Here is a 26,062-nt window from a genome sequence, read left to right on the forward strand (position 1 = left end):
TGAGGAGCCCTCACCCTTGTGATGTCATCGTCTGCATTAAAAACAAAGTGAGGACGTGAGGAGCCCTCACCCTTGTGATGTCATCGTCTGCGACTTCCTGTAAAGGTAAGGCTTTTTTATCAGCACCAAAAGTTGCAAACTTTATCGTGGATGTTCTCTACTAAATCCTTTCAGCAAAAATATGGCAATATCGCGAAATGATCAAGTATGACACATAGAATGGACCTGCTATCCCCGTTTAAATAAGAAAATCTCATATCAGTAGGCCTTTAAACAGTGGCGTGTCAAACATACTGGTCCTCCGAAAGGTTAAAAACACCAAAATATAATATGTAGTAGTTTTAAAATACTTATTCAACATGACATAAAGACAAATGAATGAGGATATTTAAGGAACTTTTTACAGGTATGTCATTTTCAGGCTGACTTACTTGGTAACAATAAAGACAAAATGACTGTTACAGTTGGCTTTTATTATTTAATGCAACTTCTGTACCCCCTTCTGCATTCGTACCTCGCTTTTCCTGACCCGAGTAATGCATTCTACTCCGATATGTTCCACCCAAGTAGGATCATTCTTCATACATTGGGGGGAAAAAAATAGCAGGCAAAATCCTTATCAGTGTGTAGCAAAAGTAGAATAAACACGTTGGGTATTTGCTTTGTATCATCTCATTTAATTCCAACAGTTAGTAAGAAAAACAATATTCTAACATGTACATTCGGCATAAATTCAGTTCATCTTAAGGCCTTAAACTTTGCTATGTTACATTGGACTCAAAGAGTTGACATGATGCTCCTGGAAGTGCGTCAAACCAACGGCAGCAACATTCCTTGATATTTCACTGCTATAAATTAACAGCCATTCACACAATGTTCTTCTCGCTCGCTCTTTCTCTCGGAAACACACACACAGATTGACTCCTGTCTAATCAAGGCAAACTGTACACACCCAGTGGTGTGTGTTGTTCTCGTGATGAAGCGGATGCGAGCGGTGGTAATGTCCATGTTTTACTGCGGGTAGGCTTCAATTACCATGGCATGGCCCTAAGAAAAAAAACATGTCAGCAGTCAACAAAAGTTTGATAAGTGGTGAAGCGCTATTGCTCACCTGTCCTCCTGCAGCACATGCCGCCACCAGACCGTACTGTCCTCCATCTTTCTGGAGTCTGTGTGCGACCGTGGTGACCAGTCTGCAGCCGGTGGCACCGAACGGATGACCCAGAGACAGAGAGCCTCCCCAGTTGTTGAACTTCTCCATTGGAGGAGTACCCACCTGTTAGGAGATATTAGGTCAGTGGGGTTGTCAGGATACCAGAATTTTAGTAGTCGATACAGATACCTGTGAATTTCAACAATTCCAGATAAAAAATAATAAACTGAACCTATGTATTTAAAAATCCACTACTTCATTTAAAATCGAGTTATAAAGTATACAGGTACTAAAAGTAATGCGGTACTAATGAATTGAAAACGATACTATAAATTATTGGTATTGTTCATTATCAATAGCGCCATTTCTATTGGTATTTGTAATGCTCCATTTGTAGTGCAAAAATGCTCATTGTCATTTCTGTATTATTTATTTCGCTCACTGCGTCTTTGCTATCACTTTTACCATCATATTTGTACATATCGTATGTGCTGATGTTGCTCTATTGTTGTTGTTGTTGTGTTTGCTGTAATAAAGTCAAATACAAATAAGGTAACAAGAAAAGTATCCTACACTTCTCTTTTGTAAAGTAAATCTGAACAGCCGACATGGGCATCTACATCAACTATATGATTTGCCTGAGAAGCTGGACAAAAAAAACAAAAAATAGAAAAAAACAACAAAAACGGTACTATACGCCTTTGAAAAATACCGGAACTTTTTTTCATCAGCATTCTGCTGTGCGGCGATGACCTACAGAGCCGAGGATCATGTTCAGTGTGTCAGCGTGCACACACTGCTATAGCAGAAAGTGTGAAGAGGGAAAAAAATGACCAAAAGGCAATTCTACTGGTTAATAAACAGGTTGCGTGAGGGGCAATATGGAGTTATTGGTGGTTCAAAACAATCGATCAAGGTGACGTCACTCTGCAAGCTGTGCTTTAAAACAGTGGTCCCCAACGTTTTTGTAGCTGCGGACCGGTCAAAGCTTGATAATTTGTCCCGCGGCGCAGGGGGGGATTTTTTTTGTCATGAAAAAGGGATTTTTTTTGGGGTTGGTGCACTAATTGTAAGTGTATCTTGTGTTTTTTATGTTGATTTAATAATCAAAAAATAAAAAAAAATCTTCTGCGGTCCAGTGGTTGGGGACCACTGCTTTAAAACATGCCTCGACAAAGGTGGAGAGACATTCCACCTGTGCTTCAAACTTGGGTAAACATGTAAATAACAATCATCCAGACCTGCAAAATGAGTTTCAGTTCCATTGTGCACATATAGATACGTAGACGCGCACGCAGCTGTTTGGCTTGATGCCAAATATTAGTGGAGTCAAAACCGCCCATGTAACGTAAACTAATGCAAATTAAATCACTGAATTTTGTAACAAATTGATACAATTTGTATTTTATCTTTAACAATCTTTTTTTTCCTGCTTCATGTCTTATCTGTGTACTTATATCAATAGTATTGTTTTCAGTATTTACTTATTGTAGAACCTGCTATGTGTGTTATCTGTGTACTTTTATCCATAGTCCGGTTTTAGTATTTATTTATTGTAGTACCTGCTACATGTCTTATATGTGTACTTTTATCAATATTAATGTTTTCAGTATTTATTTATTGTAGTACCTGCCATGTGTCTTATCTGTGTACTTTTATCCATTGTCCGGTTTAATATTTATTTATTGTATTTTTCTTCAAGAACAGACTAAAAGTGGCAGCCATAAATCATTAAGCTTTTACAATGTCAATAAAGCTTTCTATTCTAAATGATTTTAGGCTAAATGATACATATAACATTTTAAATGTGTTCCCTTGAGCGCATCAAGAAAAGCCCAATGTATTTAACGCCTTTTAAATTTGTGTTTTAATCTTGTGAAATTGTTCTTTCAGAGTATGTTTCATGTATCGTAAACTGTTTTGTTAAAATTAAACCAAAAATGAATTTATTTTTGTGGTGCCCTTTATTTTGAAAAGTATCAATAAGTATTGAAATACATTTTGGTACCGGTACCAAAATATTGGTATCGAGACACCCTTAATTGGAACGGTTTTAAAGTGTGAAGTATTTAAGATCGCTGTACTTCAAGAATTTTTTTGCACAGAATTAAAAATGCAGTATCAGCTCCGAAGAGGTAACTAAACATAAAAAAGCAAACAATACTGTAAATATAAATATCCTCATAAACAACAATAGTCAATTATTCTATATTCTAAAAAAAGAACCGCAGTGACGTGGAGATTTCAACTACATAAACAACATTGCTCCTAATATTCCTACAATGTGGTAGTATGACATCATGTAATTGTAATGAAATAGGCTAATAAGTCTTAACATGTCTTTAAAAACATGTCTTTAAAATTTACAGTTTTGTGTTTTTATTCATTATTAGTTTCAGCCTTTTCTCATTAGGTTGTCTTTTTGCTATTTTTCCCTTGTTGCTGTTTTTTTTGTTTTTGTTTATTATTACATTGCACGACGGGCCCATAACAAGAGCTGTGTTCAGCAAATGGCCCCCAGACCAAATGTTGCCTTCCTGGTGAAAAAAAATAAAGCAGTGGTGTTCAAAATGTTGCTAAATGATAGAAGAGGGTCTCTAAGTGGAGTTTTCTTGGCACTTATAGCAACTGGAGGCTTTCTGCACTCTGGTAATGTACACTCCCTGGGCTTGTGGAGGCGGATCTCCGCTCTCACTCGCGCGGAAAATACTGTTGGGATTGCTTGTATTAAATGATGCAAAATACCCTCTTTTCACTTTTAACATGCACATCTGCTCACTAAATACAGAAAAAAACTAAGTGGCATTACAGATCATTTCTGCTACGTCTTTTTCTCTGGGGCGGTATAGTTCGGTTGGTAGATCGGCCGTGCCAGCAACTTGAGGGTTCCAAGTTCGATCCCTGCTTCCGCCATCCTGATCACTGCCGTTCTGTCCTTGGGCAAGATACTTTACCCACCTGCTCCCGGTACCACCCACACTGGTTAAAATGTAACTTAGATATTGGGTTTCACTATGTAAAGTGCTTTGAGTCACTAGAGAAAAGCGCTATATAAATCTACTTCACTTCACTTCTGGCAAACCAGAAAAGAGTTGTGAAGAGTTCTGACACACTTCCATTAGCATTTGTTTATTTTTTTAAGACAGCAGGCGTTCTTCCTCGGCACTGACTCTGTGTTCAGAGGCCGAGAATTGACGCAATAAGCAGAGGGAAAAGTGTTGTACAGTATTCGGTATAGACGATACTGAAAATACTTGGTATAGAGATGAACATAAATACTAATTACAGAACAAAGACAGCAAATAAGTAAGTTTACCTTTGATTTTCTGCCCATGTATGTCTGGGCGAACCAGTCAGAGTCCATAGCCTTCAGATTTGCCATTATCTGACCCTGGAACATATTTTAGGGTTAATACACAAGAACATAGCATTTCATCCAGTAGGAATCTTGGTTATCACAATCTTAAAACCCAAGCACAGAAAATTTAGGATCTTACTGCAAACGCCTCGTGGAACTCAAACACATCGATGTCATTCATGGTCAAACCAGCACGTTCCAGAACCTTGGGTGTACCGTATGTTGGTCTGAAAGGGTCAGAGAAGAGTTTTATTATCTTACATAAAAAAAGTACAATACAGGCCAAAAGTTTGGACACACCTACTCATTTCAATGTGTTTTTTTTATTTCCATGACTTTTTACATTGTAGATTGTCACTGAAGGCATCAAAACTATGACACCTGTGAAGTGAAAACCTTTTCAGGTGACTACCTCTTGAAGCTCATCGAGAGAATGCACAAAACAGTAATCAGAGCAAAGAGTGGTTATTTTGAAGAAACTACAATATAAAACATGTATTCAGTTGTTTCACCTTTTTTTGTTAAGTACATAACTCCAGATGTGTTCATTCATAGTTTTGATGCCTTCAGTGACAATCAGTGAAAATAAAGAAAACCCATTAAATGAGAAGGGTGTGTCCAAACTTTTGGCCTGTACTGTATATACACATTAGGGATTGGTTCCAATATCTGGTACGTTTTTTTTGGCACCAACTGAATCCCACCCGTGCTACCGGGCACTGATTTACATCAAATCCAACTGTGCCATGTTACGGTACCTTGGTTGCTCTTGACGAGAGCGGACTGAGCCAAACTACCTCTAGGTAATGTTGCAATTTCCAATGCCAATTAGGAAACTGACTCAAAAAACCCTCGGATTTAAGTTAAGTAAGGCTTCACTTTTCAAAAAAATCCCTAGCTTGATGCAAATATTCATGCTACTGATGAGCATTAGCCATTTTACATGGCGATTTCAACACCTCCAATTCTCCATCCATCCATCCATCATCTTCCGCTTATCCGAGGTCGGGTCGCGGGGGCAGCAGCCTAAGCAGGGAAGCCCAGACTTCCCTATCTCCAGCCACTTCGTCTAGCTCTTCCCGGGGGATCCCGAGGCGTTCCCAGGCCAGCCGGGAGACATAGTCTTCCCAACGTGTCCTGGGTCTTCCCCGTGGCCTCCTACCGGTTGGACGTGCCCTAAACACCTCCCTAGGGAGGCGTTCGGGTGGCATCCTGACCAGATGCCCGAACCACCTCATCTGGCTCCTCTCGATGTGAAGGAGCAGCGGCTTTACGTTGAGCTCCTCCCGGATGGCAGAGCTTCTCACCCTATCTCTAAGGGAGAGCCCCGCCACACGGCGGAGGAAACTCATTTCGGCCGCTTGTACCCGTGATCTTATCCTTTCGGTCATGACCCAAAGCTCGTGACCATAGGTGAGGATGGGAACGTAGATCGACCGGGAAATTGAGAGCTTTGCCTTCCGGCTCAGCTCCTTCTTCACCACAACGGATCGATACAACGTCCGCATTACTGAAGACGCCGCACCGATCCGCCTGTCGATCTCACGATCCACTCTTCCCCCACTCGTGAACAAGACGCCTAGGTACTTGAACTCCTTCACTTGGGGCAGGGTCTCCTCCCCAACCCGGAAATGGCACTCCACCCTTTTCCGGACGAGAACCATGGACTCGGACTTGGAGGTGCTGATTCTCATTCCGGTCGCTTCACACTCGGCTGCGAACCGATCCAGTGAGAGCTGAAGATCCCGGCCAGATGAAGCCATCAGGACTACATCATCTGCAAAAAGCAGAGACCTAATCCCGTGGCCACCAAACCGGAACCCCTCAACGCCTTGGCTGCGCCTAGAAATTCTGTCCATAAAAGTTATGAACAGAATCGGTGACAAAGGACAGCCTTGGCGGAGTCCAACCCTCACTGGAAACGTGTCCGACTTACTGCCAGCAATGCGGACCAAGCTCTGACACTGATCATACAGGGAGCGGACTGCCACAATAAGACAGTCCGATACCCCATACTCTCTGAGCACTCCCCACAGGACTTCCCGAGGGACACGGTCGAATGCCTTCTCCAAGTCCACAAAGCACATGTAGACTGGTTGGGCAAACTCCCATGCACACTCAAGAACCCTGCCGAGAGTATAGAACTGGTCCACAGTTCCACGACCAGGACGAAAACCACACTGTTCCTCCTGAATCCGAGGTTCGACTATCCGGCGAAGCCTCCTCTCCAGTACACCTGAATAAACCTTACCGGGAAGGCTGAGGAGTGTGATCCCACGATAGTTGGAACACACCCTCCGGTCCCCCTTCTTAAAGAGAGGGACCGCCACCCCGGTCTGCCAATCCAGAGGTACCGCCCCCGATGTCCACGCGATGCTGCAAAGTCTTGTCAACCAAGACAGCCCCACAGCATCCAGAGCCTTAGGGAACTCCGGGCGGATCTCAGCCACCCCCGGGGCCTTGCCGCCGAGGAGCTTTTTAACTACCTCAGCGACCTCAGCCCCAGAAATAGGAGAGTCCACTACAGATTCCCCAGGCACCGCTTCCTCAAAGAAAGACGTGTTGGTGGGATTGAGGAGGTCTTCGAAGTATTCCCTCCACCGATCCACAACTTCCGCAGTCGAAGTCAGCAGACCACCATCCGCACCATACACGGTGTTGATAGTGCACTGCTTCCCCTTCCTGAGGCGCCGTATGGTGGTCCAGAATCGCTTCGAAGCCGTCCGGAAGTCGTTTTCCATGGCTTCCCTGAACTCTTCCCATGTCCGAGTTTTTGCCTCCGCGACCGCTAAAGCTGCACACCGCTTGGCCCGTCGGTACCTGTCCACTGCCTCTGGAGTCCTATGAGCCAAAAGAACCCGATAGGACTCCTTCTTCAGCTTGACGGCATCCCTCACTGCTGGTGTCCACCAACGGGTTCTGGGATTACCGCCACGACAGGCACCAACAACCTTGCGGCCACAGCTCCAATCAGCCGCCTCGACAATAGAGGTTCGGAACATGGTCCACTCGGACTCAATGTCCCGCACCTCCCTCGTGACATGTTCAAAGTTCTCCCGGAGGTGTGAATTGAAACTCTCTCTGACAGGAGACTCTGCCAGACGTTCCCAGCAGACCCTCACAATGCGCTTGGGCCTGCCAGGTCTGTCCGGCATCCTCCCCCACCATCGCAGCCAACTCACCATCAGGTGGTGATCGGTAGAAAGCTCCGCCCCTCTCTTCACCCGAGTGTCCAAAACATAAGGCCGCAAATCCGATGACACAACTACAAAGTCGATCATGGAACTGCGGCCTAGGGTGTCCTGGTGCCAAGTGCACATATGGGCACCCTTATGTTTGAACATGGTGTTTGTTATGGACAATCCGGGACGAGCACAAAAGTCCAATAACAAAACACCACTCGGGTTTAGGTCCGGGCGACCATTCTTCCCAATCACGCCTCTCCAGGTTTCACTGTCGTTGCCAACATGAGCGTTGAAGTCTCCCAGTAGGACAATGGAATCACCCGGAGGAGCACTTTCCAGTACTCCCTCGAGTGTACCCAAAAAGGGTGGGTATTCTGAACTGCTGTTTGGTGCGTAAGCACAAACAACAGTCAGGACCCGTCCCCCCACCCGAAGGCGAAGGGAAGCTACCCTCTCGTCCACCGGGTTGAACTCCAACGTGCAGGCTTTGAGCCGGGGGGCAACGAGAATTGCCACCCCAGCCCGTCGCCTCTCACTGCCGGCAACACCAGAGTGGAAGAGGGTCCAGTCCCTCTCGAGAGAACTGGTTCCAGAGCCCTTGCTGTGCGTCGAGGTGAGTCCGACTATATCCAGCCGGAACTTCTCTACCTCACGCACTAGCTCAGGCTCCTTCCCCCCCAGTGAGGTGACGTTCCACGTCCCAAGAGATAGCTTCTGTAGCAGAGGATCGGACCGCCAAGTGCCCTGCCTTCGGCTGCCGCCCAGCTCACAATGCACCCGACCTCTATGGCCCCTGCTATGAGTGGTGAGCCCATTGGAGGGATGACCCACGTTGCCTCTTCGGGCTGTGCCCGGCCGGGCCCCATGGGGACAGGCCCGACCACCAGGCGCTCGCCATCGTGCCCCAACTCCGGGCCTGGCTCCAGAGCGGGGCCCCGGTGACCCACGTCCGGGCGAGGGAAATCTGGGTTCATTTTGTTGTAATTCCATAGAAGTCTTTGAGCTGCTCTTTGTCTGATCACTCACCTAGGACCTGTTTGTCTTGGGAGACCCTACCAGGGGGCATGAAAGCCCCCAGACAACATAGCTCCTAGGATCATTGGGACACGCAAACTCCTCTACCACGGTAAGGTAGCAGCTCAGAGAGGAGACCAATTCTGTTCATTAAAATTACAACTCAGATGCGTAATAAAAAAGTACAACACTTACACTATTAACACTTTTTTAAGGCGCTACAAAATATTGGATTCAGCAAAGACTGGATTGACCAGGGAACACCACAAACTACACACTAGTGCCATCTAACGTCTCAGACTTGGAATTTTTTTGTCATACTTGCAAATGGTAAATATTTTATATCTTGTTTTATTAACACGTGGATAGCAGTTATCATGATGAGCTCATGTTTAAATGTTGCAATAAAAATTTTATTTTTTTAAATAAAAAAATAGTACCATTTAACAACACACACAAATGTACCAAAAATTGGTACTGCTGAGTAGCAGTATGGATTTTTTCGATTTAAATGTGAACAGCACCCATACCAAACTGTAAGATATACTATTTTCAAGGACTGTGATTCTTTCGGCATCACACGATTCGATTTAATTCTTGGGAGTAACAATTCGATTCAGAATCGATTCAAAACGATTGTTGATTCAAAGTAGGGCTGGGCGATATGGCCTTTTTTAAATATCTTGATATTTTTAGGCCATATCGCATAATACGATATATATTACGATATTTTACCTTGGCCTTGAATGAACACTTGATGCATATAATCCAGCTGTATGATGATTCTATGTGTCTACATTCAAACATTCTTCTTCATACTGCATTCATATATGCTACTTTTAAACTTTCATGCAGAGAGGGAAATCACAACTAAGTTAATTAGCCAAAAGTGTATTTATTCAAGTTATTAAGCAGTGGCACAAACATTCATGTAATTTCCAAAACAGAAAGTGCAAGATTGTCAGAGACATTTTAAGTGTCAAATAAAAATGAGCTGCATAATAGGAAAACAAATAGTATTCGTCCTTCACTATGTGGTAGGTTACTACGGACGTTATGAAATTCTCTTCATTCTCTAGCGAGTGACTTTTTAAATGATGCTACATATTAGCAGTAATGCTACTTTTTATAGCAACGCTTTTGCCCCACACTTGACAAATTACGGTTGTCTGTTCGACATATTCCCACTTGAAGCCAAACCACCACCAGACGACGGACCCCCCGCTGTTTTATTGGGAATTAAGTCTTCCTTCATTTGTTACCAGATTCGCACCTTCTTTCTCTCGTATTACGTTAACATCACAGCTAACGTTACCCAGTTTGCTACCTCTCTGCTAGGCGAGGGCGTATACATACATATCTGAGGTATGACGTGACAGTATGTGACGTGTAAGTTTGTGCGCTTGATTGTCTGTGAGAAGGAGAGACAGGAAAGAGTGAGAAGAGCCTGTAGTGTTATACCTGCAGCTAAAAGCAACTGCGTGAGAACGTAGATTTGAATATTACGATATAGTCATTTTCTATATCGCACAGAGACAAACCCGCGATATATCGTATAAATCGATATATCGCCCAGCCCTAATTCAAAGTCAGTACTTTTTAATAACATTGGGTGTCAGTTCTATGATTAAATAAATTCCTCAACAAAGTAGATAAACAGCTCTGATACATTTCTATATTGCTTAAAAGAAAACTGGTTGTTTTTAATAAAATTCTACCCAAACATTTAATAAAGTCCAATACAAGTAAGGCAACAAGAGAAGTATCCAAGACTTATATTTTCCATAGTAAGTCTGTACAGCAGATATCATCATCTACATCAACAATGTGATTTCCCTGAGTGGCTAGGCAGGACAGATTAAAAAAATAAATAAATAATATATATATATATTTTTTAATTGATTAAAAATAGTCTGAAATATAATAGTTTCATTCTAAAATCAATATTTTTGACACCCTTAGTTTTTCTATACAGGTTCACAGGTGGCCTGGAGTCTATCCTAGCTAAAAGGGCATATATGGATAAACAACTACTTCTCTCATTTACACCTGTAGACTTACAACTGTCAATTAGCCCTAAAACGGAGGTGAGTGGTGATGGAAACCCAATAGACTCACCCGAGCAGCAGCTGATCTTTAGGATCCTGAGACACGTAGACAAAGTCTCTGGGAGGAAGCAAATAAGGAAAGATCAACAAATTGTGGGAAACTAACTAAACCAAGAGCAGGCACAGCTACCTCAGGTAGGCCTTAGGCTTGTAACCCATCGCTAGAGCTTTCTCTTCAGACATGATTAGCACAGCAGAGGCACCGTCGGTCTGAAAGCATCAATATGCATGAAAATATCACTGGACCCCACAAAAGTTGCACCGAGGTGAATGTGCTTACCAGGAAGGAGGAGTTGGCGGCGGTGACTGTGCCATGAGGTTTAATGAAGGCTGGTCTCAGTTTGCCCAACTGCTCCATGGAGGATGGACGGATACCGTTGTCCTTGGAAACAATGTCCCTGCCTGAAAAGACAAATTAAATAAATGATAAATGATAAATGGGTTGTACTTGTATAGCGCTTTTCTACCTTCAAGGTACTCAAAGCGCTTTGACACTACTTCCACATTTACCCATTCACACACACATTCACACACTGATGGAGGGAGCTACCATGCAAGGCGCCAACAAGCACCCATCAGGAGCAAGGGTGAAGTGTCTTGCTCAGGACACAACGGACGTGACGAGGTTGGTACTAGGTGGGATTTGAACCAGGACCCCTCGGGTTGCGCACGGCCACTCTCCCACTGCGCCACGCCATCCCTATATCATAGTTTGTGTTTTTTTACTGCATTCTTTATGTTTATTTACTAGTACTTCATTATTGTATGGGTGTTGAGATAGTTTTTTTTTTAAATTATTTATCTATGCGTAGTGCAATCAATAGTGTGCAATATGTATTATTTACTACTAGTTTTTCCATATCGTTTCAATTGTTTCTGTACGTAAACACCTGCGTTGCAACCATATGATTTCCCCATTTGAAATAAAAATCGATCCTATATCCTCTATTATTTATATGCATGCAGTTACCACATGCATCTTCTCCTATTTCTCAATAATGTGCTTCAAGATACACTTTGTACATGTAATTATGTTTCGAAAGAGGACAAAATGCTATTTGAAGTGGGTTGTTGAGGGGAAAACGTAGGTCCCAGGGAGAGACTTGATAAGTATCTGTGTGTTCGTAAACTGTGGCAATATGCCTTAGGGATGTAACAATATGAACGTTTCATATCAGTTATTGTGACCAATATTATGAAAATTATTATCACAGTATTGTCAGATGTCCCCAAAAAGTAAGCAGACACACACTGAAAGTTTTAAAACACTAATAATGTATTTTATTCCAGCTAGCATTTAAGGTGGCTAGAATTTAGTGGGCTAGCTGAAAGGGGCAGCATCACTAAGTTTGTCAACTTGTGGTAATTAAATACTATTCTATGATAATTCATATTTAAAATCGGTAATACTAACTGTCGGGAATGTTACAGCGGTTTATAATGATACCTGTAATTTTTACATTCCTCGTCAGGTAAGGCAGATATATTGCTCACCAGAATTAATTGCTCCACAAAATTCCACCGATAGACACTATTATCAGCATTATTTTAAGGCAATAATAGGCACTAACAGTTAGAATATATAATAAATATGCAAGTAACACTTTCATACGTAAAAATCTTTAGTTTCGCATTAATATTTTGTGCTATTGTAATTAGAAAGTCAATAACTTTAAATTTCCCTGAAATAAGTAAACAAATAGATACAATTTACTTCTAACCTGGTTTACCAAAAATTGCCGTCAGTAATTATTGTACAGTTTGAAGTACAGTTTTACCCCACATTAAAAAACTGGGTCAGGTGGTTTGAGTTGTCTTTTTTGTTGCCATCACTTTCTAAAAAAATTGGCAGATTGTGTTGATGGGTTCATCTTGCTCACTGAGTTGAAGCTGAAATATTCCCACACCATGACATTTGGCATTGGAATCAACCTTTGTCCTGCTATTTTTTGTTAATTTGAGGTGCTTCTCACGAGCGACTAGCAAGGCTCTGTCAGTGCATCTCGTGATTAAGATAGCAGCTCCGCCTCCACCCACACAGACAAAGATTGTGGACAAGAGGAATCTCTCGATTTATTGAATTCTGCTATTGAATGTACACGTTTGTGCTGACAGTAGGGCTGCAACTAAAGATTATTTTGATAGTCGATTAGTCAACAATTATCTTAATGATTAGTCGATTGATCAGATAATAAAGCGTATACAAATTTAATATCTTTAATTTTTCCATCGACTTCTAAATACAGCCTAAGTTACTAATCGTTGCAGCCCTAGCAGAGAGGGATGCAGAGTCAACCCTCTTGCACTCTGTGGCAATTTAAAGACTTTAGCAAAATGTTTGAGTTCATTTATATTTATCGTACGATTAATTTATTTTTGATTACCCACCCAACCTTGTGGTGCTACTTGTACGCCCCACTTTTCGTACGACTTGGCTTTTTGCCCATGTATCATTCCGCAGAATTGAGTGCCCAAACAAAGAATCTGTTGATCAATTAGTTTTGTTTTGTTTAAATACTGTGTGAGTCTAACTGTGTTTTAATTTGGGTGGCCAGCTGCAACGATCGCGTTGTTTATCCACAGTGCAAAGCTGCTTCTAAGATACTAATTCTTACCACTATGGCGGATAATAAAGCTTCTTCCAAGTATCATAATCCCTAGAGGACTAGAGGAAAAGTAATGTCTAAGCATGCTACACACACTGAGTAGTACGAAATCAGAAGCTAATTGCTAAGTGTTACATGTAGAGTAAGGGTGATCGATCCAAATGTTGATACTATCGATATCTACTATAGTATTAGTATATTAACATTACTAAAGTAATTAGATCAATATTTTTCCTGTTGTTATCATTACTAAACCTAACAATTTTGTGCTTGTTTAGTGTGTACGTTAAAAATGTTTTTAATGTAGCATTGAGTACATCATCTGATTTACAACAATACCGGCAAATTAAAAATGTAAGTGTAAAAGTGGTGTGTTTCACTTTTGCAACTTACTATAAAGTTTTTTAGTTTTATAATCTATTATTAAAGTATTGGATCGAAACTCGAAATTGGTCCTTCCACTGTTGAATAGGGAGGGTACCGTTGACATTTGAATCGATACGGTACCAATTACGGGTACCTGGGAATTGATACCGGTACTGATTTTGGGTACTTTTTTATGTGTTATTAAATAAATAGTTTTTGATAGTAAAATCTAATTTTTTGTAACAACATTTAAAAATAAACTGATTTTAATACCTGATGTCCAGTTGCTATTTTGAATTATCATTTTCAAATATGACATTAAGTTACACGTCCAAGGCATTAGATGGCAGTAGTTTATTCCTTATGGTGTTTTTTTTTGCGCCCTAAGAAGTGTTAACACTGTAAGTATTGTACTTATTAAGCACCAGCTGTTTGATTGTAACGAGCATCTTAAATATAGTTTCATTAACAAATCTGCAGGTGTTGAAGTATGAAGTGAAGTGAATTACATATTTATACCGCTTGTCTATAGTGACTCAAAGCATTTAACATAGTGAAACCCATTATCTACATCTTTAAGTTGCATTTAAACCAGTGTGGGTGGCACTGGGAGCAGGTAGGTAGAGTGTCTTGCCCAACGACACAACAGCTGTGACTAGGATTGCGGACCCGGGAATCAAACCTGGAACCCTTAAGTTGCTGGTACGGCCGCTCTAAAAACCGAGCCACGCCACCCCAAATCGCCATGTAAAATCGCCAATGCTGATCAATAGCAAAGCCAATGGATATTAGCATCAAACTATAACATTTTTGGAAAAAGGTTGCCTAACTTTATTTACAAAGGAGCATTGTGAGACAATTTCGTTGTTGGCAGTGAAATCGTAGTTTGGCTGAGGTCCGCTCTCAGTACTGCTGGAGTGATCGCCAAGTGCAAAGATATACCGTCGCATGTAAATGAGGTTGATGTTCAAATTTTACCTGGCACTTTAAAGGAGATGACATCCTGCAGCAAACCTTCGTCCTGGGCCTTTTTGGCCAGCGAGTGCGATCGCAAAGCGAACTCATCCTGCTCCACTCTGGATACTCCAAATGCAGCAGCCAGACGGTCGGCGCTGTGGCCCATCGTTTCCGCTGTGGAGAACTCGGCTACAGCAGGAAGCTACACGTGCACACAGCAGATAAAAGGTGCGCTATCATAAATGGAATACAGTGTATTTGCAAAGTATATACTGTACCTCTGGTGCGAAGTGCCCCATGCGGATGCTGCCAATCAAGCCGAGCCTCTGGCCGAGGGTCTTAGCCTTGTTGAGCGAAAGCATGGTCTTCCTCATCTTGCGGCTGTGACGGATAGGAACGTCGGACATGAACTCGACTCCACCTGCCACGACGGCGTCACACTGGCCGGCAGCAATTAGACCAACCGCTGGACCGAAAACAAAAGCAGGTCAGACAACATAACTTGACATAAAACAATAGGAAACATTTCTATTAAAGAGGATTGAGCTATTCTGCTTTCACTTATGGTTGTATACCGCCCAAAAGCTTAAACAAGAACAGCACTTTTAAATTTTTTTTTTTTTAGAATTTTCCCAATCGTTCACAATCATTATGAGAGACAAAAACAGAAGTCTTTTTTTTAAGATTGGAAGATTCAGGTTAATGGTAGTCACCGTTGTAACGTTCAAAACCCTTCATCAATGTTTTATATACACACTGCAAGTCTATGTATAATGTTAATAACAATACGTAATTTGTTGAAAATGTACCATATTTTGGTCATTTTAATCCATGTCTTCCATGCACTGAATTACGTTTCCATAGGAGCGCACGTCTGAGTTCTGTGTTCCTACTTCCAGAAAGCAAGTGTCTTGTAATCATTGCAGACATGGTAATAAACAACAAAGACAACTATTTTTGGTCGAATAAGGATTCACGACCTTATCTTTTTGAAGCTGAACACACGAATGATGAACTACTGCTTATAGAAGCGAGCAAGAAGGAAGGCTGAGACGTTGGAGCAGACGGAAGCAGGAGAGAGAGGTCGGCGTAACACGAAGCTATAAATGTGGAATTTGAAGCCAAATTCTTTCCACATAAATGGAGTGCTTACCCAAATAAACCGGAAAAAAAATCCCTGGCCAGGTGGACAAAACACACAACTTTCGACTGAGTGAGTCACTATACTATTGATTATGATACACGCAGCACGTAATGTGTGTTAGTACAACTACAGTACAAACACAGTCTGACTAGCTGTGTACAAACAAAACATGAAATAATACTTTACAGATACTCTAATATGATTGTTCATGTTATTCAGTCAGTAAGATTGGTGTCTCATCGCTTTGTGTTGTGCATCACAAACTCAAAACTGACTTTTTTGCTGACATAGAAGCTAGCTTATCTCTTTCCGTAGCTTGCTCTTACAGCTAATACCGAAGCATGTAGATGTGTTACTACGCCAGAAAAATAGTTATTGTAAGAGTGAAGACTGAGAAACTATGTTGCTACGGCTTAGTTACCGTATTTTTCGGAATATAAGTCGCATTTTTTTTCATAGTTTCGACGTATACTCCAGAGCGACTTGTGTGTGAAATTATTAACATAGTACCGTAAAATATCAAATATTATTTATCTCATTCACGTATGAGACTAGCCGGATGTCAGCAATCGTCACACACACACGTCAACCAATGACAATTCGGCGGAGGCGGGTCATGGCAGAAATGCATTGTGGGAAAAGAAGATGCTACAGCAATAGTCACACACATGTCAACCAATGAAAATTTGGCGGAGGCGGGTCAAGGCAGAAGTACATTGTGGAAAAGAAGACGCCACCTGCTACGGTACATTGGCGGTAACTTATAAAAACAAAGGGCTGAACAAAAATGACATCTCCGTGAATAAGAGCTTTAAGGCAGTCCTGCGATGCCTGTGGGAGCAGTAGATGATGGAAGGGGAGCACAGCTTCACGGCAACCAGGAGAATGCGCCATGCAACTTTTCTGGATGTCATCGGATGGATCGACAAAGCATGGGCTTCAGTGACAACCGAAACCATCCAGTCCGGATTCAGAAAGGCTGGAATAATTGGAACTGCACCTGACGATGACTCTATGACGTAAGCGACGTACCGATAGAAGAGGAAGCGGCGCATTGTCTTCCTTTGGAGTTGGCAGAATTGTTTAGAAGCGACACCGAAAATGAAGATTTCATGGGATTTAGGGATCAGGAGTGACAGATTGTTTGGTAAATGTATAGCATGTTCTATATGTTATAGTTATTTGAATGACTCTTACCATAATATGTTAACATATCAGGCACCTTCTCAGTTGGTTATTAATGTGTCATATAACAGCCTGTTGTTCACTATTCTTTATTTATTTTAAATGGCCTTTCAAATGTCTGTTCTTGTTGGATTTTATCTAATAAATTTCCCCAAAAAATGCGACTTATACTCCAGTGCGACGTGTATATGTATTTTTCCTTCTTTTTTATGCATTTTCGGCAGGTGCAACTTATACTCCGAAAAATGCGGTATTATACAGGTTACGGAACGTAAAAAAAGTATTGTTGACAGTTTTTGAATGCATTTTTAAAGTGATTTACAAGTAGAATTGCCACCTGGAATGAACAGATTTTTAGAATGCAAAAAAACCCCACAAAAACCTTAATCTTATTGTCTGTCATAATTGTGAATAGGCAAAATTAAAAAAAAAAAAAAAGCTTTGGAAAGGGTTCATGTTATGCAAAACCCACTTTTCTTGCCAGATGGCAATGTTTTTTGTGTATTTGGAATGTGAATTCAAACCGCAGACAGGAGATATTGAAAAAACATTTGCCTTGTTTCAAATGAGCTGTTTGAGAATTGCCATTATATTAATGGAAATTATCGTTGGTTTTAGACGTACCCGAGGTCATTGCCTGGTTGGAGGAGATGCAGGCCATGGTGACGGTGTGAGCAGGGATCTTGTCAGAGAAGCCTGCACCCAGCGCAGCCTGAGTAAAAGCATGACACTGATTAACAACCCAACTGCAGCTTGTGGGACGTCTGAAACGTGTGTGTTTAATTACCTCTCTTGCTACATTGCTTGTCTTGACTTCTTGAATCACAGTTCCGTAGATGATGTAGTCCACAGCATCTTTAGGAATACCGGTCTTGTGCAGCAGACCCCTAATCAAAAACAAAATAGAGTCAGTGTAGAGCAGGGCTGTTCAACTGGCGGCACGGAAATGACACCATACCGGCCCCCAAGTTCAATTCTAAACATTTTGTCTTGGACCACTATAAACACAGTGGCAGATCATTGCATTGACATTTTAACCTTCCAAGCAAAGATAGAACACTGGGGTCCAAACTTGTGATTTTCATAACTGAGGTGTTCCTCAAGGCACCCCTTGAGAATAACATTTTTTTTTTGTAATGTGACATGTATAACCAAGGTGTTGTTGTAGCTTGTTTTAGGCCTGTGCGATATATCGATATATTAAGCTTTTTGTTGCAGACGATTTAGGAATTAAAACATTTTTTTTTTCTCCTCTTGCTCTGGCATACTTTTGGTATCTCAGGAGCTCTATAGCTTTTTCCGTCCCCTTACTTCTTTAGCGGCACAAATAGTAAAACATGGCTAATGCTAACGCTAACAAGATCGGGAGGTTTGTTCCAAAGAAAAGAAAAGTGTTGTCATCACTTTGGTTTAGTGGCAACAGACAGGGGAAAAAAGGTTGCTTCAAAAAGGCAGGAGCACAACAAACAACAGCCTCAGAAACCAAAGCCTCCAGCTGAGTGCGGGAAATACAACTCTTTACGAGGCGAACAAAATGCAACAACAAAAACTACGGGCTAAAAATCACTTTACTATGGTGGAATCATTTACACAAAGTATGGATGATGAGAAAGAAGCACATTGCATAAAGCAATCACTGAAGCAGTCGCTCTGCACACTACAAATATGTGTGAATGAAAACAAATGTGTTTATCTACTTACTGAAACAAACTATAGTCCTCTCAATGTTTTACTTCATTATTTATTTGGACATGTTTAATGCAACCATTTTTATTTACAGAAGTATTTCATTCAAGACAGACGTTTACAGTTTGCAGTTTATTAATCTCAATATTGGAGATTATTTATTTGCATGCAATGTGCAATGCTGCATTTTTGTTACAAAAATATGTTATTCAAGCAGAAGTATTGCTTCTTAAGAGAAGCTCTTAATTAAATTTGAAAATGATTCCATAAAAAGTACAATTTGTACCTGGTCTATAAATGACAACATTATACAAATTATAATTTTGCTAAGAGTAAGATGCAGTGTATGCAGTGTCATTTCAAACTATTACCCGGTAGTTGAAAACAAAAACAGTTTCATTAAAAAGTAGGGGAAAAAAATTGGGAATCGAGTTTTTGGTCAAAAATTTGGGGATTTTATCTTCGCCCAGGCATAGCTTGTTTACTTGAGATGCAGTCAGATTAATTTGTTCAACTAATTTGTTTATTTCAATAGGGCAGGGAGATAAAATCATAATATGTATCGCTGTAAACACAGTCCTTATCAATGATAAATGTGTTGGATAAAAATTGTTTTTTTTTGGTCAGTATAAACAGGAAGTTGCAAAGCATGGTTGTTTGCATGAACAGAGGCACACGCTCCTTGGTAAACGCGCAATGCAGGAAGTGATTCGCTAACAACCAATCGGGTAACAATGTCAACTATCAAGTTTGGTTGTGCCATCTTGTTGTCTCGATGTCGATTATTTGCATAGAGTGAAAATAAATATACTACAATCTAATGTCTACTGTATATTCTATAGCAGGGGTTCTTAAACTGTTTAACCTCGGGGCCCACTCAAATATTAACACTAGTCATCTTACTCTTGAATTTAATCATTTTTAATAACAAAATCTAACCTACTTACAGTTTCACAGGATAAAACTTGTCAAATGATATGAAAGCATGTGTTAACCACTAAGTATATTGTCAAAGCTCTTAGGTCAGGCTGCAAATATACTGCAAAAGTGCAGTGCTAGAATAAATACATTCTGAATAGTAATATGTTTTCTAAATAAACTGAAAAAATGTTTTTAGCGCAAACAAAAATACAGCTTCACCACTTTAGTCATAATTTTTGCACTTTAGTCATAATTTTTGCACTTGAGAAACTTCTCTATGACTTTAGCTCCAGACTTCTTCTGTTTGTGTGTTATCATTACTGCCACAAGTGGTGGAAAAGTGTACTACAACTGCGCACTGCTGTGGCCAATACTGACCACAGCTGAGAAAGATGTTTTTTGACCCCAGCCAATAGGGCTGGCTGGGGTCCATATACAAAATAAGGTTAATAGTGAAGGGAGAAGTCCTTGCACCCAGGTCCTTAGCTTTTTAAAAATTTTTGGGGTGAGTTTTCCTTGCCCTTATGTGGGCCTACCGAGGATGTCGTAGTGGTTTGTGTTGTGGTTTGTGCTGTGGTTTGTGCAGCCCTTGAGACACTAGTGATTTAGGGCTATATAAGTAAACAGTGATTTTAATGTGGCCCCCAAAACTATTTAGTTAAACATTCATAGTTCAGAGGCTGATGCAATTGCTTGCTATGATAAATATTGGGACCGAATTATGTGTTTCGAGCTGGACCTCTGTAGCATCGAGCACTTACTGTAGCGCTGCCCTGGCCAAGTCATGAGGCATGAGGTCAGCATATCTGTAAACACACACCAAAGTCAGTTTGATGCTACCAAGAACATTTGTCAGACTGAAACTGTGGTCAAAAGTAAAGACATACGTAGTTCCGGACAATAGAAAAGGGGTTCGTACTCCTTCGACCAACACTACGTTCTTCACGCCAGGGCGGGCCAGTGTCTTCTTGCTTTTTGCCTGAGCTGGGAAAACAATTGAAAAGGTTAGCACAAAGTGATATTGTGAAGACGGCTTCCATTATGGTTGTAATGTGGATGCCGCAGCTACCTTGAGCATGTAGCTGAGCTGTCGTACCGAGGGATCGTGCAGCTGAAACAAAGATATTCCTCGTAAACCACTTCCAAACCAAATATGTGGCGTCTCTGCAGATGTATTTTGGAACGATGAGTATTATACTTACCAAACTGCACAGCCCAGGTAGAGCTGACAGGGGAGCAACGGACTGACTTCAGTAGCATGGTAGCCATCGTGTTCTGCAAAGGAAGACTATAAGTAATGTCGCAAAGGCATGGGTATTGGCACTTGGCTGACCGAAGACTATCATTCAAGGGTTAAAATTGGGGGTTAAATCAACAATATGATTCCTGAGCGCAACAACCGCTGCTGCTCACTGCACCCCTCACCTCCCAGGGGGTGGAACAAGGGGATGGGTCAAATGCAGAGGGTAATTTCACCACACCTAGGGTGTGTGTGACTATCAGTGGTACTTCAACTTTTAACTTTAATAATCTTTAAACTATCATATCTGCTACAAACTCATGTCAAGTTGTGTAACTAATTGCCAACACAACTCACATGTTACAATTAGAGATGTATACGGCGTACCTGAATTTTTTTGGTACCCTTTCCTAATTGGGTCGGTCCAGGAAGACCATAAAGATTCTGGACAAATGATACGGCTATTGGTATTATTTTTTTAATCCAGCTGTGTCTCGGGGACTCAGTTCATTAGACTGCCACACTCGCACACGTCATACACAATAGCACCACCTCTTAAAAGGCACACAGACACACGTCACAGATATTACACTAAAATTATCTTGTGGCCTTTGCTCTGACCTTTCTCAACCACTGTAGATATCTGTCATTCTTGTTTTCATGACGCCACAGACGGGGAAAATAGATTTAACGTTTGAAATCTTTATTATTACAAGTGCTAAATTTCATTTAAAGTTCTTGAAAATCTTTAATCAATACCTAACTCTTAGAAAGCAAACTTGACAACCACAGATTGATATACTTGAAGTTTAGGAATATAAATTGATCGATCCATGTATCGATCAATCATTACACCCATAATACCTGTACATCAATAGCTGTCAACACTCAATATGGCCTCCAGTGCATTACCCAAATATGTCTGTATGCAACATAACCACAAATTATTCATATTGCTACAAAATGCACACCCACTTAACAAACTAATTGATTGTGCTGATTTATTATACTTTATATCAGGGGTCAGCAACTCGCGGCTCTTTAGTGCTGCCCTTGTGGCTCCCTGGAGCATTTTAAAAAAAAAGATTGAAAATGGAAAAAGACAAACCTTCCCAATTGTTAGAAAGCCCACTGTTTAGTATGTTTGTGTGTATGCTTCACTGATGAGAGTATTTGGTGAACATCGTTTTGTCCTACTAATTTTGGCGGTTCATGAACTCACCATAGTGTGGATTGTGACAACAGTTTGTTTATATGTAAATACTTCCACTGCTTTGTCTCATTTTGTCCACCAAATGTCTTATGCTGTGTGTGAATTCACAAAGGTGAGGTTTGTTGATGTTATTGACTTGTTGGGAGGCATATTTGGTCACTGCATGACAGCAAGCTAATCGATGCTAACATGCCATTTAGGCAAGCTGTATGTACACATTGCATCATTATGCCTCATTTGTAGGTATATTTGAGCTCATTTAAAATCCTTTACTTTTATCCTCTTTTGCGATGAGGTGGCGTCTTGTCCAGGGTTTACCTCGCCTTCCGCCCGATTGTAGCTGAGATAGGCGCCAGCGCCCTTCGCCACCCCAAAGGGAATAAGCGGTAAAAAAATGGATGGATGTATATAACTTAGTTTTCCATGTCTCATAACACATTATCTGTATGTAATATTGCCTGCATTTCATATAGTTTTTTGTGTGCCATGTTGTTCCAGACCACAGCAAACATTACTTAGCTTGCCAAAGATTGTAATAAATCTATTGAAAGAAGACAGCCTGCCGTTTCTTTTAACTTGGACCCACACATCTATACATTTGGCCATTAAAAGCCAGTCATTTCAAGGAGTTATCTCACCTTCTGTGTAGCCTGTGATTTACTAATGGTTTCTAATGCTTTAAAATGTATAGAATAAATATTACATTTCAACATTTCTGTCAACAAAGATTTGCTTCAGCCTACTACAAACAATTATTTTGATAGTAGGGTAATATAGCTAATATAGTCACTTACGTCATGTGTTGCCTTCATTATAAGACTTATATACTACAGCTTTTGATTTTTTTTTGGCTCCAGACAGATTTTTTTTATTTTATTTTTGGTCCTCTTTCAACATTTTGGGTTGCCGATCCCTGGTTTATATCATATACCGTATTTCCTTGAATTGCCGCCGGGGCGCTAATTAATTTAAAACCTCTTCTCACTCCTGCGCTTACCAAAGGCATGCGGTAAAAGTAAGCATGTGCTAATTATTTTAAAACCTCTTCTCACTCCGGCACTTACCAAAGGTATGCAGTAAAAATTTGAGTGTGATGTAAGCTTGGACCTTAAATCCTACTGAATAGCTCTTAACCTTCTTCCCTTTATGCAATTTCAAATTACCGGTATTGAAAGCAGCCTCCTCCATTTTGAAAATGATGACAGGGGAAGTGTCACTTGTGACGTCACGAGTTTGACCAGGCGGTAATACTAAGCAGGCGCTAATTATTTTGGGAAGAGAGTTTGATTCGGCAGTAATTCAAGGCAGGCGCATACTATATACCCTGCGGCAGTTCAAAGAAATACGTTGTGTAAAATAATTGCGCACGGCACATGATATTCATTCATAATTATTTCTAGTTAAGTGTAATTGTAATTAAAAGAAAGAGTGGCCCTGTTTAAACTGCGTATAAAATTGGATTTGCTTAACCCTCAAGTGACACAGGTTGGATATTTTTGCCAGTCTAAACGCTCCAAAGTGCTTCAAATCTGATATTTTCGCTTCAGATTTAGGCCACATCAGAAGGTAGCCCGGATCCGATTGGAATCTTATCTTTTTAAATGTGACTTTAGTCTGAACAGAAATGTAACTGGAACGCAACTTTTTTGGGCGAGTTACCACATTCATGTGCGCGGGGAAGGACACAGCCCGTCAGCGGACGTAAATACGTCATCACAACATCCCGCACACTTTGTATACTTTGAGTCAGAAGAAATAGCGATTGTTGAAGGACCAGAAATGACAGGTACATTTTGATCTATTTGGTTACATGTTACGTAGAATGTGTAAGTTGTTGATGTAAGTAAGTTGAAAAATAAAGCTAATGTAGAGCCACGATGATGTCCATGTTTCCTCTACAGCTTTGTTCCCACAGTGTACGATTTAAGAATTCCTTCATTCTGCAGTCCATCCAACTGTATAATCACTCGCCATACAGCAATCGATGATATCTCTCTATTACCTGACCATTTTATGCTGAAGCTGTAATATTGACCATGGTAATTGTTATATATTTTATATATTATATACAAATAGCATGGTAAAACAAGGGTTAGTGCGTCGGCCTCACAATACGAAGATCCTGAGTAGTCCTGGGTTCCGTGTGGAGTTTGCATGTTCTCCCCGTGAATGCGTGGGTTCCCTCCGGGTACTCCGGCTTCCTCCCACTTCCAAAGACATGCACCTGGGGATAGGTTGATTGGCAACACTAAATGATCCCTAGTGTGTGAATGGGAGTGTGAATGTTGTCTGTCTATCTGTGTTGGCCCTGCGATGAGGTGGCGACTTGTCCAGGGTGTAAACCGCCTTCTGCCCAATTGTAGCTGAGATAGGGACCAGCATCCTCCGCAACCCCAAAGGGAATAAGCGGTAGAAAATGGATGGATGGATGGGTTAGAGTGTCCGCCCTGAGATTGGTAGGTTGTGAGTTCAAACTTAACAAGTAGTGACTGCGCAGGTCAGGTGGCTTTGAGTAACAACTTATAGATAGACGTGTAAACTATACGCATCGCCCAAAATAAAACAAACATTAAAAATGCCATTGACCTAAATTTGAACTTTTAAGCATTTTTTTAAGAATTTGATTCATTTGACGGGTTTCATGGTGGAAGAGGGGTTAGTGCGTCTGCCTCACAATACGAAGGTCCTGGGTAGTCCTGGGTTCAATCCCGGGCTCGGGATCTTTCTAAAGTTAAAGTTAAAGTACCAATGATTGTCACACACACACACTAGGTGTGGTGAAATTTGTCCTCTGCATTTGACCCATCCCCCTGATCACTCCCTGAGAAGTGAGGGAAGCAGTGGGCAGCAGCGGTGCCGCGCCCGGGAATCATTTATGGTGATTTAACCCCCAATTCCAACCCTTGATGCTGAGTGCTAAGCAGGTAGGTAATGGGTCCCATTTTTATAGTCTTTGGTATGACTCGGCCGGGATTTGAACTCCCAACCTACCGATCTCAGGGCGGACACTCTAACCACTTGGAGTTTGCATGTCCTCCCCGTGAATGCGTGGGTTCCCTCCGGGTACTCCGGCTTCCTCCCACTTCCAAAGACATGCACCTGGGGATAGGTTGATTGGCAACACTAAAAAATGGCCCTAGTGTGTGAATGTGAATGTTGTCTGTCTATCTGTGTTGGCCCTGGCGACTTGTCCAAGGTGTACTCCACCTTCCGCCCGATTGTAGCTGAGATAGGCACCAGCGTTCCTCGCGACCCCAAAGGGAATAATCGGTAGAAAATGGATGGATGGATGGATTCAATTGACAGCTGTATACTCTACCCACTGATCCGTCAGCGACCTTTCACCTAGATGTGCGAGCTTGACAACGTCCTACACGTTGAAGCCTAAAATAGGCTGAGACGTGTTTCAAGGTCGTATATAAATGAAAATAAAGCAACGTGTTCCAAGAATGAAATAAAAATAACAACACAAGGTTTGTTTTAACCGAGAGGAGAGAATGTTGCAAGCGTGTTAGCTTGTTGCCAGTGCCAGCATTGCGTTCATAGTCACCGTACAGTTTTCCACTCCGCTTGGAACAGTTGTCCGGCGATCTAAGCGTACTCTGGTTATTTTCTGCAAACTTGACTTTCTCTACTTCAATGAAACGTGCTTACCTGTGCTGAGAGTGTTTGTTCACAGAGCTTGCTTCCCTGTCAAAGACTTGGCGGCGCACAACTGACAAGGACTACAAACCCGCACTCCCGATCAAGGACCCAAAGCTGTATTTAGCTGGCTAAAGATAAGCCGAAGCAGAAATACTCGTTACCAGGGTGTTAAAACCTCAACTGTTTTGTTTTACTAGTTTAGAAAAGTTTAGTTAGAATATTTAAATTCATAACATAATATTTGTATTAAAACTAGTATTGTCATATTGATTCGAGATTAT

General features: G+C 41.2%; 1 protein-coding gene across 1 annotated transcript; it reads right to left on the minus strand.

The window, feature by feature from the left end:
* Nucleotides 1–452: 452 nt before the first annotated feature.
* hadhb (hydroxyacyl-CoA dehydrogenase trifunctional multienzyme complex subunit beta) lies at nucleotides 453–25,955 on the minus strand. The gene is made up of 16 exons (XM_061885866.1): nucleotides 25,791–25,955; nucleotides 20,886–20,958; nucleotides 20,753–20,794; nucleotides 20,571–20,667; nucleotides 20,445–20,489; nucleotides 17,864–17,963; nucleotides 17,701–17,788; nucleotides 15,026–15,213; nucleotides 14,769–14,949; nucleotides 11,099–11,220; nucleotides 10,949–11,028; nucleotides 10,829–10,876; nucleotides 4,651–4,738; nucleotides 4,470–4,544; nucleotides 1,112–1,276; nucleotides 453–1,047 (listed from the first exon to the last, which is right to left on the minus strand). The coding sequence occupies exons 2-16, from the start codon at nucleotides 20,950–20,952 to the stop codon at nucleotides 1,012–1,014; spliced, it is 1,422 nt and encodes a 473-aa protein (XP_061741850.1). The 5' UTR covers nucleotides 20,953–20,958; nucleotides 25,791–25,955; the 3' UTR covers nucleotides 453–1,011.
* Nucleotides 25,956–26,062: the final 107 nt, after the last annotated feature.

Source organism: Nerophis ophidion, linkage group LG24 (assembly GCF_033978795.1).
Source record: "Nerophis ophidion isolate RoL-2023_Sa linkage group LG24, RoL_Noph_v1.0, whole genome shotgun sequence".
NCBI lineage: Eukaryota > Metazoa > Chordata > Actinopteri > Syngnathiformes > Syngnathidae > Nerophis > Nerophis ophidion.

Bases quoted from the DNA above. Each gene is read 5' to 3' on its own strand.
- hadhb (XM_061885866.1), bottom strand. From the start codon at position 20,952: ATGGCTACCATGCTACTGAAGTCAGTCCGTTGCTCCCCTGTCAGCTCT. The intron at 20,795-20,885 runs GTAAGTATAATA...TCTTTGTTTCAG, and splicing joins TACCTGGGCTGTGCAGTTTG to CTGCACGATCCCTCGGTACG. The intron at 11,221-14,768 runs GTAAAATTTGAA...TTGTCTTTTCAG, and splicing joins CATCTCCTTTAAAGTGCCAG to GCAGGGACATTGTTTCCAAG.